The sequence below is a fragment of the Caretta caretta genome, chromosome 9, assembly GCF_965140235.1.
Source record: "Caretta caretta isolate rCarCar2 chromosome 9, rCarCar1.hap1, whole genome shotgun sequence".
Taxonomy (NCBI): domain Eukaryota; kingdom Metazoa; phylum Chordata; order Testudines; family Cheloniidae; genus Caretta; species Caretta caretta.
Window position 1 is genome coordinate 28,629,422 of NC_134214.1, and position 16,537 is coordinate 28,645,958.

The 16,537-nt window shown below is 41.4% G+C and overlaps 2 protein-coding genes across 5 annotated transcripts in view; both read left to right on the top strand.

Annotated features, from left to right (window-relative positions):
• Positions 1–757: 757 nt before the first annotated feature.
• Positions 758–9,693, top strand: TM4SF18 (transmembrane 4 L six family member 18). 3 transcript variants are annotated; one of them, XM_075132187.1, is made up of 5 exons: positions 758–929; positions 4,564–4,667; positions 5,350–5,492; positions 7,571–7,751; positions 9,310–9,693. In XM_075132187.1, exons 1-5 carry the CDS (start codon positions 773–775, stop codon positions 9,322–9,324), a joined length of 600 nt encoding a protein of 199 aa, XP_074988288.1. In that variant the 5' UTR covers positions 758–772; the 3' UTR covers positions 9,325–9,693. The 3 variants fall into 3 exon arrangements, with proteins under 3 accessions (XP_074988288.1, XP_048721085.2, XP_048721084.1); XM_048865128.2 differs by having other exon boundaries at positions 760–934; positions 4,578–4,667; XM_048865127.2 differs by lacking the exon at positions 758–929 and adding an exon at positions 1,068–2,823 and having other exon boundaries at positions 4,578–4,667.
• A 6,261-nt stretch (positions 9,694–15,954) lies between these two features.
• The window catches only part of CP (ceruloplasmin), a 38,237-nt gene continuing 37,654 nt past the window's right edge, over positions 15,955–16,537 (top strand). Inside the window, exon 1 of one of the 2 annotated variants that reach the window (XM_048863959.2) lies at positions 15,955–16,162. In XM_048863959.2, coding sequence (XP_048719916.2) covers positions 16,008–16,162 — 155 coding nt within the window. In that variant the 5' untranslated portion in view covers positions 15,955–16,007. The remainder of the gene's footprint in view (positions 16,163–16,537) is intronic. The other variant, XM_048863958.2, reaches the window with a different exon arrangement.

Here is a 16,537-nt window from a genome sequence, read left to right on the forward strand (position 1 = left end):
AAATTTTTACAGCATTGCAAGTGTAAGCAGGGTCAGAATGAATGTTTCCCTGACAGCTAGCTGGGAGTGGGAGAAACTTTAGATTTGTTTATGCAAATACAGTTTGCTCCTGCTCTGCTTACATATTCAGTAAATACAGTGGTGTCAAAGTGATCACTCTGGCTGGTGTTGGGTACAAATCACCTTAGTACTGAATGCAGGGGTAGTGAAATATGGTTACCAATGTTGTAATTATTGTAGGAATACAGGAAAGCAGGACTGTGCTTAACCTGTCCCAAATGAGGGGGCCACCCTCAGTTGAAAGAACCCTGTTAAGCCAGGGGCTCAAAAGTCAGAGCCCTGTGAAAGTAAGAGGGGTGGGGATAGGTATCCCCAGCCAGGAGACTGCAAAGCCTCAGCCAGGGTTCTCCCTAGACTGGTTTAACCTGTTCCTCCCCACTGTTAAAAAAATAGAGCTAAATAGGATTCATTAGGAACCTATTTGTTATGTTAAATACCCAATCAGGGCTGAAATCAGTTGTGGTAGGAAACTGCCAGAACTCAGCTCGAAGTCAAAAAAGCAATCGAGAAACTGTATCCTCTTGAAATTTCAGTTTATAACAATGTTGGTATGTTATATTGCTCTGACAAGGGGTAGGGGGATTCTAACCTGGTGGGAAATAACTGTTTGTCTGTGCAAAAAAAGGAGAGCTAAAAATCACTGAGAGCTGAAATCACTTGAGATGAGGCAGTGTTTCTGCCCAGCCTGCAAAGAGCTGAAAATTAGAGACTGATGTGCAGCTGTCATAGGCAGAGAGGCAGGTGGCAGCAGAAGGTGACTGACAGTCAGCTGGAGAACGAGTGGCTGGTGCAACAGAGAGGTGCGATGATCGGCCAACGGAGCAGCTGGCGGAGAGGGGTGGCAAGTGTGTACCCGAGCAGCGGAATGAGTAAGGTACCTCTTTACCCCACCCAGGGAGGGAGGTGAACTCTGCAGATACATCTCTGAATCTGGGTCTGCACTGACCAAGGACAGCAACTGTGAGTGGGGTGCAGAGAAGGGTTGGGCATGTGAAAGGGACTATTGGGTTGCTGGACTTAAGAACATGAGGGGAAAAGGACACTGCCCAACCTATTTAGGGGTGGGTCTTTTACTCATGGTTTATGTTTATGAACCCTGTTTGCGGTGTTTTTCCAAATTAATGCTGAGTTACTTTCCTCCTTTTATTAAAAGTTTCTTTTCTACACTCAGATTCTGTGCTTGCAAGTGGGGAAGTATTGCCTCTCAGAGGTGCCCAGGGATGGTGTGTAAATTTCCCAGGTTACTGGGTGGAGGCTCGAGCTGGTTCTCTGTTGTATAAATGGAAAAGGATCCCTAGATTTTGAACCCGGCCCTAGTTGCTGCTGGCACCACCTGGCAGAAGGGTTACATAAGCTATTAGAGGAGATACCTCATTCACAGGGACAGGACTGCAAACAAGCTATGTTTTGAGTGAAGGTTTGCTGTTTTTAGTTTCCTGCCCACTCATTTGTAATTTCCCCCCTTCAAATAATTTTGTTTACAGATATTATATAAAGCTATTGCACAGGGGCCAATCTGTGCTGAGCTGTAATCCTGGTTTTCTCTGCAGCCACAGGTAATACACAGCCTTTCTACCTAGAGACTTCTATGGGCCCCATCACAGACATGAATACATTTAGCCTCACAAACCCTGAGGAGCATTATTAGCCTCACTTTACAGAGGAGGAACTGAAGCAAAAAGAAGATGAGTGACATGCCCAACATCACACAGGAAATCTGTGTCTCAGGGCCAAGAAGTGAACCCAGGGGTTTCTTAGGTTCCACTCTAGTGCCTTGCCCACGAGACCATCCTTATCTTCTGTGTGCCTTGCTTTCCCCATTGCTCAAGTTATTCTTCATAATTGATATTACTTAGCACTTAGAAACCCCAAACATACATATAGTAAGAAACAGCCCTAGCCCCCAAAAGCATACAATCTAAATAGACAGAAAAGACAAATGGAGTGGGGGATAAAACAGACACAGAAGTGAGCCAGGAATAGAACCCAGTTCTTGAACAGCGATACCGGCTTACTTCACAAGAGTGCTGTAAGATAACAACATAAAGTACGTGAAATATGTTAGTTCTAATAATACTTCATTGCCCCTCAGAACATAGTAAACTTTGGAAGGTCTCACAGTCCAGGGCCTACCTGCGAGGCATGTTGTGTGCAGAGTGCTGTGGACATTACTTTGTTAATATTTCTAAACCATGTGTTTTAGAAGATGAAAAAGTGACATACACATGCTTGATGTGTTGTTGTTATAACCCTGGGTTGTGTTCCTTCCTGATTCTTCTAGACACTCATTTGAATCTCAAGCTCCCCAAGGAATAGCCCTTAGAGGGAAACAAAGAAACAGTCACACGCTCCAGCACAGGAGATAGACTAGCCCTTCAGCCAGTGATATTTTGCCCTTTGTTCCACAAACAGTAAAGCACTTACTTTAGCACTGGGATTGTTTGACTGGAACCATACCCCAGCAACTAGGTTCCCATGAATACAAAATGACTGCATCAAAACAAGAAGGTGGCAGGGTTTTGCAACTTTAAAAGAAGTAGCCCTGTGTGGGCTTAGAATAGTGAAAGTATTTAAAGTCCTTAAGAGATGGGTTTACAAAAATGCAGAGGCTGTTTGAGTTGTCTGTTGATACCTCTTGCACTTTGGAGTATTGTTGTTAATATCCTGTTATACTTCCCTAATGGGAAAACTTCATACGCCACCAGTAACCAGCTCACCAACTACGTGTGGTATTTTGAAGGAATATGTTTCTCTGGTGTGATGGTAAGTGTCGGTTCTGTGGATTTTATTGAGTTGTATGCTAGAGCAAATGATGTTAGCACAATCACATCTGTAGGGATAACCCTGCAGCAAGGTGTGATTGTGTCATGATCTTGCTTTTAAAGGGGAGATTAATTATTTTAGCTAATTTTATAGGCAGTAAATTTGATCAGCTTTAAAAAATCAAGGGCATTGATCATGGACAGCTGAACAAAATTGGCATGTACGTGATTTTTTTTTTTAACATGATTTTGGGAGGTGGGTTTCCATGCTTTTTGTCATATAAGCAAAGATTGTGCAGTAGTGTGTGGGAGGGGATTGGCTAACCATCTACTTGGGTTTGGGAGTTATGCTAAAAGTGAAAATTCTTATATATGTAACTGCAAATCTGACTGCAGATACTGTGCATATTATACCACGATGTGCTATGGCCACTAATCAGTAAAGCTCTGGTGCTGTGTAAAAACTTAGACAAGTCAATCAATTACAGTCAGTGGCAGATCACGCACAGTAACTTTTTTCTAACAGATTTTTAATATTCTTATCTGTGGTAACATAGTCAAGGGTGCTGGAACAATTTGCATTGTGGGGGTGCTGAGAGCCATTGAACCAAACTGTAAACCCTGTATATGGTGAAAACCACTTCAAGCCAGGGGGTGCAGTAGCACCCCCAGCACCGCTAGTTCCTATGAACATAGTACACAATGTTAAAAAGCCACAGCCCTCTTATGTGTTTAGACAGGTATCTTATATTATTAATGTCAATTCTATTTGGTAGGGTCTTTCTACTGATACATTAAAAAGGGAAAGATGTAAAATGAATAAAGATGAGACCTAATTTTGAAACTATCACTGTGCATGTTCTACATCAGTCTGAAAAATGTCAAACTTGTGGTGATCAGAGAAAATTTACTGGAGGCCCAGAAACTCAAATGGAGAAACACTGATAAGCTGGAGGTTTGAAAAGCACCAACCACAAAAATTAGAAATACCCTATATAGAGATTTCAAAACTTCCATTTAGCACTTTTCCATTTCAGAGCCCTTCCATTGGGAGTTCATGAGAGTTACCATTGTCCTCATTTTACAAACAGAGAATCGAATAGCAAGAGGTTCAGGCTGTGCCTACACCAGGGTATTTTTACTAAAATTTCCCATTGTAGTTACTATTGGTTCAGTTCCAACGGTGGGATCATCCATGAGAGTCCTAGTGTAGGCAGAAATCCAGATGGCTGCTAGTATTTTAAGCAGATCTACACAACATGGTGCTTAAAATGCTGATATTGCCAGCACCTTGTCTACATTAGCACTCCTCCTCCCACCTTCCCCATTCCTCCAACCCAGAGGGGCCATCCCTTCCCTTCCTCATATGGCCCTTACCAGAGGCCCCTTGGATACGTTTTTTTTAAATGCTGGAAACTATTATGAACTTAAGTCCAAGATTTACTTGGTGAAATTACCCAACCAATGTCAAATAACTTAAAACTTTGAGAAAAGTCCTAAGCTGCATGTGGAGGATTGGCAGAGAGAGAAGTGAAGCTCATTAGTTCTTTTCTGCAAAATTTCCAGTCATGTCTTACTAGGGCCCTGACTCTCCCCTGCCATGTACCTGCAGCAGTCATATACTTCTGTGCAAAGTGGGTGTAAAGTGCTACCAGTTCAGACTGGTGGCATTTCACACTTACTGGGCACGGGCAGGAGAGAATCAGGTGCGGGATCTCCAGTTATTCCACTCATCTTACAGTCTCCCCCTTACAGATGCTTCTGTTAGCAGCACTTCTAATAACACTGGAGCGTGACACGTTCTACCAATGCTGCCAGAGCGAGAGCTGTAACAAAACGTACAGGGTGAGTCGTGGTTTTGTCTTTTGTTTCTCTACTCAGCATTCATTCTGAGTTCCCCTCCTCCCCCATTTCCCCAGCCAAACCTTGACTTCCTCTTTATGGCTAGTTCCTTCCTCTCTCTGTATTAGGACAGAACCCTGGGTGAGGGTAGAGACAACCCCACGGGTCATCACAAGTCCAGTTGCTTCCTCCAACTGCACAGGTGAAGTCCCCAGGAAACAAAAGAGTTAAGGAAGAACACTGATGGCCTTGGACTGTTGTCTTTCAACTCTCTCCCCTGCTGAATTGCTCCTTCACCTCCTCACACCCCCTTCTTACATTAGATGGAAAATAAAGAATCTGCGTAAATGCTGATTGGGATGCAAACAAGTCTTATGAGTGTTGAAGTGCCCTCCTGGCCTGCTACAATGCGTTTGCAAAAGTACATTTTAAAAACCAATGGGAATAAAACTGTCTTATCTCTGGAGAAATTTGGCATTTCCCCTGAGGACACAATCCCAAAAGAGAAAATGCTGTTGCCAGGGATGGGTCTCACTGTTGTCCTGATCCCATTTCCTATTGAATTTTGAACAACTATGCCTGTAAGGTACAAACCTGGCAAAGGAGCCAGGGCATGTTGTTTGGTGGTTGGCTCTGATTAGGTGAAACCCCCATGCTGATAACATTTATTCTCTCTTCTATACAGAGTTTCATTTCAGTTGTGTTAGCCCTGCTTGGAATTGCTTTTTCGGGATATAATGTCATCATCTCTACTTTGGGCTTAGTGCAAGGCCCATTCTGCAATACTCCAGCTGGCTGGGGTTATATCTTCAAAGACACTGCAGGGGGGTAAGAAACATCTTTATATCTACTATAAGAAACTATACAGAAAAAAGATAAAAAGGTCCTTTTGGAGGTAATTTATAGATAAAAATAAATTTACCCATTATCACAGCATATGTATTTTCTTAGCTTTTAAAAATCTTTGCTCCACAATGAATACTGCATATTTTAAATTTGTTTCTGAGCAGAACACACAAAGGAAAAAAAAATTATTTGCATCTTTACAGAGAAAGTTTAATGTTCAGCTAATTTGGCTAATCTTCCAGTGAGATATCAAAGCTCCTAAGCATATGTGAAGTGCAGATCTAGAACCTGTGACTGCTTTGAATGCAGAAGTTTGAAACCATCTCCTTTTCAAGGATAAGATTTTTTAATATGGAAATATTTCAAGATAAAGTCAAGTTCTTCCAACTTCCAGTGGAGTACACTAAGCATTGGACTAGTCATGAAATCCTAGATAGAAGAAGATGAAAAGCCAAATTCCTCAGCAAGTATGGGATTGTTCCCTAAAACAGTGGTTTTCAACCTTTTTTCATTTGTGGATCCCTAAAAATTTTTGAATGGAGGTGCAGACCCCTTTGAAAATCTTAGTCTGCAGACCCCCAAGGGTCTGCAGACCACAGGTTGAAAGCCATTGCTCTAAAATATAGGAATTACTGACTTCAGTTTAGAGTAGAGACAAAAGAAGTGGATCCTTATACACATGTGGTGTATTCTCTATTTCTATGTTATGGTGACACCATTGAGACACATACTAATAATGGTAATATTCTGTTGGGTTGTTGTTTTTTTTAATTCATAAATAAAAAAAAGCCTGATTTGAACATGAAGGGCCAGATGCCAAGTGAGGGACTCTGGATTCAGCCCAAACTGTGTAATTTATTAATAAAGGAGAAATGGAGGCCAGCACTGAACCTATTAAAAACCTCACAAATACGACTACAGTGATGGTTCTTGGAACCAATAATAGACCATGCCATCTCCAGTATTGCCAACTCCCACGGTATCAGGGAAGTGCTGCTTCTTGCTAATGGCTAGATCAATCCTATATTGTTCGTACTGTGCCATCATCACCTGTATGAATGGCTGATACAAGTTAGAAGTTCTTTGACTGATATGTAATCTGTAACTCATCAATTCTAAAAAATAAAATAAATTCTATGTACTAGTGTGAATAACGTTGCGTTCATTGGGTCGGTGGTTCTCAAACTATTTACCATCCAGCCCTTCTTTTATCAAAGGGAATAAACTCGGAAGGGAGAGAGTCAAGAAAGCAATAGGGGAACTGCCTTCCATTTCCTTTCTTCAGGGTGAGGAGAGGGTAAGTGGTGTCTCCATCTGAGCAGCCAGGGAGAGGCATGCAGTTGCGTGCATTAAAGGCTGACTTTTCAATCTGAAATTATCACACATGGATGGAGAGGGACATCTGACTCACGATTTCTGATCTCTTGAGGATGGCAATACTGCATCTCCTTCACGTTGTTATGATGATACAACAGAGAAGGTGAATGACATACTCTATAGGGCTAGCAGGGAGACAGAGGGTGGCCTGAGGCCAAATGGGAATTACAAATGGTGATACTCCCTTAGGCAGTGCCCCCAGTCACCACTCCATCCTCTTGTCATAGTGAAATATTATTTGGGCATTACTGATCTATGCTGGTTAAAAAACTCCAACTTCAGCTAAAGTATAATCAACTGCAGTTTGAGTGATACTCATGAAATAGAAGGGACCTAAATAGTCTCTGTTTAAATTCAGTTTGTATCATTAGCAGAAAATGCAGAACTTCTAACACTTCCATGACAAAAATGCAGTGAATTGAATGAAGAAGATGCATTCTGTGAATTCTGATCTGGATTCTGGGCTCAGTTACACCATTGTAAATCTTGAGTAACACCACAGGGTTTGATTGAGCTACTTAGGATTTACACTGGTGTAACTGAGACCAGAATTTGGCTCCAGGACATCAGAACAAACAGGTTTTATTATTTTGTATGATTACTATTAGAATTATTATTATTGAGTGTTAAATTTCAAGGCATTAAACTGGTCTAATTTCCCCATTTTTCTGTTTCTCTGGTAGTTACCTCATTGCGTACAGCTCCTGGTCTCAGTGCACTGAACCCGTGCACGTAGTGGAGTGGAACATCATTTTATTCTCTATTCTCATAGCCCTTAGTGGACTTCAAGTGATCATCTGCTTTCTTAAAGTGATGGCCGAATTAAAACAGATACTCTGTGGGACCTACTCTGTCTTTATACAGGTAACAAAAGACCTTGTGCCAAATCTTAGGGTGGTGTAAATCAGCATTGCTCCATCAACTTCACTCAGATGCCGATTTACACCAGCTGAGGATCTGGCCATTGTTTTTTATGAATTTGAAACATTACTTTCCTAATCTAATTTGTTTAGATTTGTTTAGATACCAGGCATTGTAGTCAAGTGCATTTAACAACATACTGTACTATTCAAATTCATCTTGCATTCCATACAACATGCAGGGATCCCAGGCTTCTCACTTAAACTCTTCTGATTGGGAATGTGGGGCTGTGAAGGTTAAATAAAATGACCCTGAAAATTAAACATCAGTACTTAATATAGAGAGAATACAGGACTTTGGTGTCAGTGAAGAGTGCTGAGCATCTACCTCCTAGGAACAAGTTCAAGTTTGTCTTTAACATCAAGTGGGTTTCATAGCTGAGAGAGTAAGAAACAACCTGGTGGGTTTTGGCACTCAAGAACTTGGTATGTATTTTATGTCAATGTGCATAATGTTGTTCTGTGGGACATATCAGCAGAGCCCTATTAAAATGACCAAGAAATCCCTGTTTCAGAAGTGAGGGTTTAGCACAAAGGGCTCCTGGTCTACAACAATACTACAATAAAAAATAACGTTGAATGACCTTAGTTTAAATAGGTGGTGCCACTAGTAGGCATTACGGTGTGAAATAATATTTTCAGCATGGCAGCCAGAAGTTATAAAAGTGTATGATAGGTTTCATTGTCTGCTCTGGAGGCTGGGTAGAGCTGGAAGTGCTAGCTCAAGAATGGCCACATTCATTAGGCTTTCGAAGCCTTTCGTGTTCTTATGCAGCCCACAATGTTCATCGTGGGCAGATCATTCAGCTCAGCCTCCAGATTGTTTTGCTTTTATTAAACAGCAAGTGATTGTCGTATCAAAATGCACTGGCAAGTGTTTCTAGAAGGGAAGGAAAACTCTAGCAAGTTTACCTTGGCCTATAAAGCAAAAGCATCTGCTGACATAGACAAAAAACACATTGACTGAGCAGAAGTATAGAGAAACTACAAATCATTAGTTTGTACTTTATGAAATGTTGAAATCAACAGAATTTACATTACTCACTAGAAGTGAAACAAAGGACCATTCAATAAATAGAAGATGTCTGGAGTAAATGGAGATAAAAATCTCCTTTTAACAGCCTTTAATGGGAATGTCACTGTTTCAGGGATTTGAACTCCAACATAACACTCTGCTTGCCAGGGACTCAGGTAATAGACAGATTTGATTTGCCTGGAGCCCCAGTACTGCTCCCACTGAAATCAATAGGAGCTTTGCTTCTGTCTTCACTGATGACACAGTTGGGCGCTGTAGCTCACGATTTGTTAGTCTCTAAGGTGCCACAAGTACTCCTTTTCTTTTTGCGAATACAGACTAACACAGCTACTACTCTGAAACCTGTTTTATCTTGAGAAGCTCTGTTGATTTAATATCATGTGGATGTTTCCATTGTGCAAACTGTAAGTTATACTGAGAGTTAATGCTACAAGTCTCCTTGACTTCTTCCCATTTCCTTTGACAGCCGGGGATTATCTGAATGTAGCAGAGAACGCTTCATTGCCAGCCAGGCTTCGCTCCTCCAGCGTTTACTGTTCTACATAGCAGATCTGTGGGTGCCATTAAAACTAATTTTCCACGGATTTCTTTTTCACACCCACTTCTCTCATGAAATGTACTTTTAGATTCACTTAAATGGTTTTTGATAGCTAAAATATAAGCTCTCCCATGTTTTCTTAAATACGACATCCATTTCTTAACCACAGCTAATCCTGAATGACAATGATAACGGTGTCTCTTTTGCTTTGCCATCCAGTTTGTGTTGTATGAGTGCTATGAAACTGCTTTCACACAGAAATCTCTAGTTTTCAATAAAGAAAGTGCTGTAAAGCTGCCATGCTTTCATAGATTCCACTGTTTCGTCTCCTTATTTAGGCTTTATAAATATTTCAGATGGTCTCCAAGGGCCTCAGTAAGTCAAGGGGAGTCTTTCCATTGACATCAGTGTATAGTGTCAGGCCTCAATTTCTTGATCAGTAGAAAATTACTTGATTTTAAGGCCAGAAGAGATCTTCTACTAGCCTGACCTCCTGCATAACACAGGCCACAAACCTCACCCAATATTCACCACTCCATCCAAACCTCACCCAATATTTCTGCATTGCATAACTTCTTTTTGAGCTATAGCATATATTTTAGAAAGATATCCAGTCGTGATTTAAAGACCTGGGTCAACTGCTTGGAAGACAGCTATGCTTAACATGGTATCATCAACATACCTAATAACAGGTTTTGGTTTCTTTATCTTTAGATACTCAAAGCCAAATAATCCCTTTAGAACATATTTTAGGAGAATTACTAAAAGGGCTTGCCTACGCAGCACAGCAAAGCACACCCGAGGGGTCTGATTTGTAAAGCACACTAGTGTGTTTTACTCTAACTGCCCCATGTAGACCCTGCTGAATGCTGCTGCACTTTAAAAAGGAACCTACTTCACATTAACACAGTCCTGTTTGAAAAGCACACCTTTCTAGTCTATATGGAACAGTTAGAGCGAGACACATTAAAGTGCTTTATAAATCACTCCCCTCTCATATGCTTTGCTGGCACCAAGTAGACAAGCCCTTAGGACAACATTAAATCTCGTGAGAAAAAAAAATCTAGTTTACAAATACCTTTCTAAATATAGACCTCATTTGGGAGGAGATTTTTGAGCCTATAAAAGTCAGCAGGAAAGGCAAAAAGAATATAGCAGTTCAAAGGGGATTTTCTATGACTCCATGGGTAGGCCATTAAAGTACCTGAGTTTACATTTGATAGATCAAATGTAAGTCTAGAACTCACAACCAGTTTGGGGTTTGTGCCTGCTTCTCAACAGTCTGCCCTGAGGTTGGTACTCATGCTCCTGAGACACTCCAGACAGCTTGACAGCTACTAGTTTAATTCCCATTATATTCTACAGGAATTTTCCATAAAAGGGGGAATTACAGCAGAATAAATGTAGGAATGGAGGTTGTTCGTAATTCTGAAATGTTCGTAACTCTGAACAAAACGTTAGGATTGTTCTTTCAAAAATTTACAGCTGAACATTGACTTAATACAGCTTTGAAACTTTACTATGAAGATAAAAATGCTACTTTCCCTTTTTTTTTTTAAGTAATTTATGTTTAACACAGTACTATGCTTCCTTTGTGTGTGTGTGTGTGTGTGAGTGTGTGTCTCTCTGCTGCTGCCTGATTTGGAACTGGAAATACACAATGAGGTATGTGGTTGACTGATCAGTTCACAATGCTGGTGTTCATAGCTGAAGTCCTAGGGTAATTAGAGAGCAGAGGAATGGGGTATACTTGGATAAAAGAGGGCGATTAAAAGAGCACCAGATGGATGGCCATTCTTAATGAGGGAAGAGACTTTGCTTCACACCTGTAAGGGCTTGTCATCTTGTAGGGGTCTCAGTGCCTAATGTCACAAAGGGTTTAGTCCCCAAGATCACATTCCAAGGTGGAATGGGAGGTCAGAGGTGCATGGTGGAAAGGAATGTTGGCAAAATATAAAGCTGCCCACTTGGCATTCCTTAGATCAGAAAATTTTCCCAGACCAGAACATTTCCCCCTTGACTAGAATAACACTGGGACACTGTTTTAGCAATCAAATATGTGAAGTTACAGGTGTTTGATTTGGCCCCCCCCAAATATTTATATCCAATGTGCTGAAAATAAAAACCTTTTCCAACCGAATATGTTGTTTAATCTGGATTTCAACCCTAGATGAAATGGAATTGCTATATTTTGTAGATTTTTTTAAAAAAGTTCTTAATGATTTATCTTTGATTGTGAAATCACATGAGTGGTGTGTCTCAAGAACAGAAACCCCCAGCACTGCAAAGCCTTCATTAGGTAAAAGCCTCCTTTGTATTGGTGAAAGACAATAAACAAGGTATTCTGTTCAGGCTCTGGGTTGATTAATGAGATAAGCAAGCAGTGGCTATTGAGAGAGGTTTTATTGAATTGAATGAGACCAGAAACTTTAAAGGACATTTACAGCAAATGGTTTACTGATATCTTTTGAACACCGCCCTTATTCAAGCACTCCTGCAATTATTCTAAGTATGGAACAAAAAGACATGGGTTTGTCTGGGAAAAGACATGAGCAAGAGACTAGAAGATCATGGAGCCAGATAGGAGACCCATAAGCCATAGGAAACAATGATGTTATTTGTAGGTATCATTATGGTTTGTTTTAGCACCACTGAGAACGGTTGACTGTTTCTCACAGTGTGCAGTGTTGTTGTAGCCCAGTGGGGCCCAGGATATTAGAGAGGCAAGTTTCAGAGTAGCAGCCGTGTTAGTCTGTATCCGCAAAAAGAAAAGGAGGACTTGTGGCACCTTAGAGACTAACAAATTTATTTGAGCATAAGCTTTCGTGAGCTACAGCTCACTTCATCGGATGTCCGAAGTGAGTTGTAGCTCACGAAAGCTTATGCTCAAATAAATTTGTTAGTCTCTAAGGTGCCACAAGTACTCCTTTTTTTAGAGAGGCAAGGTGGGTGAGATAATATCCTTGATTGGACCCACTTCTGTCGGTGAGAGAGACAAGCTTTCAAGCTTATACAGGAGCCCTTGTCTCTGTTTCTCACTGTGTCCCTCCAGCATGGTAACATCTTGTTGGTCCATATTTACTCTGTCAGAAGTTTCCATTTCACATCTGTGTAGTTTCAGACAAAGACATGTGACTTTATATTGCTCATGAAAAGAGCTGGCTTGACAGCTCTGGAGAATGGAATCTTCTCTTTATCCACCGAATAGGCAGCAGTTATGCAAGCATCTCCATGCTCCGTTGGTAATGACCCTTACTTGTGTCAGGGTCCACTGAGATCTAGGCTAAAACAGGCCATCAGATGATAAACCAAGGCTGGATTTGGATTAATGACCTAGAGGTAGGGTGACCAGATGTCCTGTTTTTATAAGGACAGTCCCGTTTTTTGGGACTTTTTCTTATATAGGCACCTGTTACCCCCCACCCCTGTCCTTTTTTTCACAGTTGCTATCTAGTCACCCTACCTAGAGGTGAAAACCTCTCTAACCAATTACCAACCCCAAACTAGATCTTTGTAACTAGCAGCACTGCTAGATCTGCCTGGTAGCTAAAATCCAGTCTGCATTCTTCCTACTTTGTGCCTATTCCCCTATTCAATGCTAACAGCAATTCTATACTCCGGACATAGCTGGCAACTTCATTGATGGTACAGGAGGCAAAGTAAACATCTGTTTCAGACATGCCAAACCCCTGGGGGAAAAAAACACAGAAATTGGGCTTGTTTTTGGCTTAATTGGCTTGTGAGTTGCTTGTTGGCTAGTTTTTGGCTTGTTGCTTGTTGTAGCTTATTGCTTCTTTTTTTTTATTGGCTCCCGGCAAGCAGGGGCAAGGGGGGAGAGAGTCGGGGTGCACTGTGGGTCTACCATAGTCCCAGACTGCACGCCCGGGGGAATCTAGTCACAGAGTGTTGGGGTTCTTAGAGAATGGCTTGTTTTGGCCTTGTTTTGAAATGGGATTAGCTTGATTGTTGGCTTATTGTGAAAGTCAGGGTGGTTATTTACCACGTGAAAGTTGGCAACAGTGATCTGTTTCCGCAGCTGCAGCATGTTGATTCGGCGGTGCTGACAGCAGAAAAAACTGGGTCTAGGCTGGGAGAATGGACCTTAGAGTCAGCAAACAAAATTGATATGCAAAAGAGGGAGAAGAGATTTGTTCCCTTGTGAAGAAAGACCACTGAACATAAAATGATACATGTGATACAGACTGCCCAAGTGTGTGAACAGACACAACAGGCCAAATTAATCCTGGTTGTAGCTCTAAAAAAGTTGCAAATTGCTCCCATATAAATGGAGCAGTAACTCTGAAACCTAATGGTAAAAAAGCCAGCACAATTATTTGCTACTGAGCCCTTTTGCAGGAATATCTGCCTCAGCTGCATAGGTACCAAAATTTCTCCTTGAAATCAATGGAAGTTGCACCTGAAGGTAGATGGGCTCAAACTGTCCAGTAATATACCTCTATTGCCCCAGAGAGTCACAGTAAAACAAACTGAGTCAATGGAGAATGCCTCACTAAGGACTAGATTGAAGGTGTTCAGCACAGGCCAGGCCTGCATTGGGAGTGAAGCAGAGCTCCACAGCGTCACACAGAGCACCAGAATCACTCTGCTTCCAGAGCAACCCAGTGGGGAAGTCTGCTGGGTCTCAGCAGTGTAGACGTTAGAGTCTAGGCTCCAGCCTGCGCCCAATTTCCAGCCCTACACCGTGTGCCCCATGAGCCCAAGTTAGTTGACTATGCTTTGAAATTCGCTGCTGCTCCTTTGCTGTGTACCATATAGAGAACTAGATAGTGAATCCTACATTTAATAGAGCTGTTATTTAAGGTATTTTGCAAAAAGCAAATTTGAGTATTTTATTTGTGTAAACGTGCTCTGAATTCCTGTATAGGAATGGTGATTAAAATTGCTACTTTGCTCTTTCTATGACCAGTTCACGTAAAGCAATGTTCAGATTGGCATGTAATGAAAAAGGAACCTGCTAGGTTTACCCAATATACTGGAAAATTAATTTTCCATCTGAAAGAGTATAAATCATTTTGGCCTTGCAATGTAGCAAAATAGCTGCTGATAAAATCTCATTTGAACTTTTTTGGCCTCTATGCAATGGGAAGTGCTGTTATTAAAGTGTGTCCTTGTGTCTGTTTCTGAATGTGAACGGAGATTTTCAAAAATGTCCAAGTGACATACAGGGGCGTACTCAGGGATTTAAATTTGACCACGCTTGGAGGGGTATGTTCTCCGCCTCCGCCACAGCCCTGGGGCCCATGCTCCTGCTTGCCTCCCCTTTTGCATACTCCTGGTGTCATAAAAGCACAAGAACCATGGGACTTTCACTTAAGTGCTTTTGGAAACCACACCTGGAGCTGCCACTTTTGTGGGATTTTCATACAACAGGTGTGTACAAATTTTGCAGGGCCAAACCTTTGAAAATGTAGATTTAGACTAATCCATTAGGTCAGATAATCTTGACCATTCTGTACATACTTTGTATCTTGCAGTTACAAGCTATCCTGCACACGGGCTATGTGTTATGCTTTTTGTCATTGCAGAATTGTTTTTTTTCCTTACTTTTGAAAAGAATAAGAACAAAAGATATAGCCCTCCTCCTCCATGGAAAGCTCACAGGAGAAAGAATGGGCCCAGAAAACCCTGGGAAGTTCAGCCCATGGACTTCACAACTATATTTCTTCTGGGGCACAGTAGTTAAAGGTCCCACATCCCCAATCCCAAATATCCTGGGCAATCATGAGGAAGGGAAACTCTAGTTTTCCCCCACAGTGGAATAGCTTCTGCAGGGGCTGTTCTCCTGCTAGCTAGCTATTCTCAACCCTGCACAAACCCACATCTTTTGGGAATTGCAGTCATGAAATGTAGGTTAATGCTACTGTAGGTATTAGTCCCACATTAATGGAGGGGTAGTGCTGTGCTCAGATATCAGCTGTCACCTGGAGGGGACCAGGTCCTTCCCCCTAGCAATTCTTTCCCCCACTCTTTCCATAAGAGCCTGGGCTATAGAGTCCCAACCTTACAAAGGGGAGGAAGAGGAAGTTCCATTGGTTCAGAAGGGGTAGGGGGCCATACAGCAGAATCATTGCTCCCACATGACCAACCCACAGATTCTGGCTCTCTTCTGATTGCATTACTGAAGAAAAGCACAGGGTTGACAGTATCAAAATGAAAACAGATGCCAGTTTGGAGTTTCCCCCGATATTCTTAAAGTATTAGGAATAAAACTAAGAGGAAAAGCAAAGAGTTTACTTAGATGACATAGGAACTGAATGATTTCAGAGTCACTGTGATCATTGAGGACCCCCTTAAATCAGAAACACTTGAAAATTGATCCACAAAATTTATCATCTGGATTGCACATAAACTAATTTGCATGAATATCAGATTGGTAAAACAAAAAAAAGAAGAAGGAACTGTCTTGCTTGCTTTACATCACCTGAGCCAACTTAGTTACTGGAATCCAAACGTTTGTTTACTCTGACAACATAGGGGCGTTGAGCAACCTTTTCTTTTGTTGATCAAAGCATACTGGGGAGTGGGAGGGGGACTGATCTTATAAAGAGACACAGTGTTGGTCTCATGTTTTACTCCATCATTCCAGCAAGGTTTATGACTGCAAAATGAAGCTGTTCTTAGTAAGCTGCTTGCTGGCTTGTTGTGGTTGCCAAGTCTGGGCAGCGAGCAGAGAGTATTACATTGGGATTACAGAGACCATTTGGAACTATGCACCTGGGAATAAAAATATAATATCTGGGCAGCTTTTTTCAGAAGAAGAGTAAGTAACATTCAGTTTGTGCTAACTACATATAAATGCTCTTGACTTTACAATAATGGTTGGTGTAGACACTGCTGGTTTAGAAACTGATCCAAAGCCCATTGAAGTCAATGAAAAGATTCCCATTGTTCTGAATGGCTTGTGAATCAGATCCTTATTCCTAGTCATTTTCTACAGGGCTTGTAAGGGGTCTTCTGTTTTTCCTAACATGTTAAAAATTCATTTGTATTTATGGAAGAAGAGCCTCTCAGACTAGGCGCCCATTCACGTCAGCAAAACTCCCATTGGAATACAGTACGATTACAACAGATGCCTTTGCTGATTAAGGATGGCAGGATCAGGCCCTGAATGTCTCATGATGTGTAATTTCGATCT

Coding starts and splice junctions, on each gene's coding strand:
- TM4SF18 (XM_048865127.2), top strand. CDS start 2,647: ATGGGTTTACAAAAATGCAGAGGCTGTTTGAGTTGTCTGTTGATACCT. Junction 2,824..4,577: donor TATGTTTCTCTGGTGTGATG/GTAAGTGTCGGT, acceptor TCCCCCTTACAG/ATGCTTCTGTTAGCAGCACT. Junction 5,493..7,570: donor TTCAAAGACACTGCAGGGGG/GTAAGAAACATC, acceptor TTTCTCTGGTAG/TTACCTCATTGCGTACAGCT.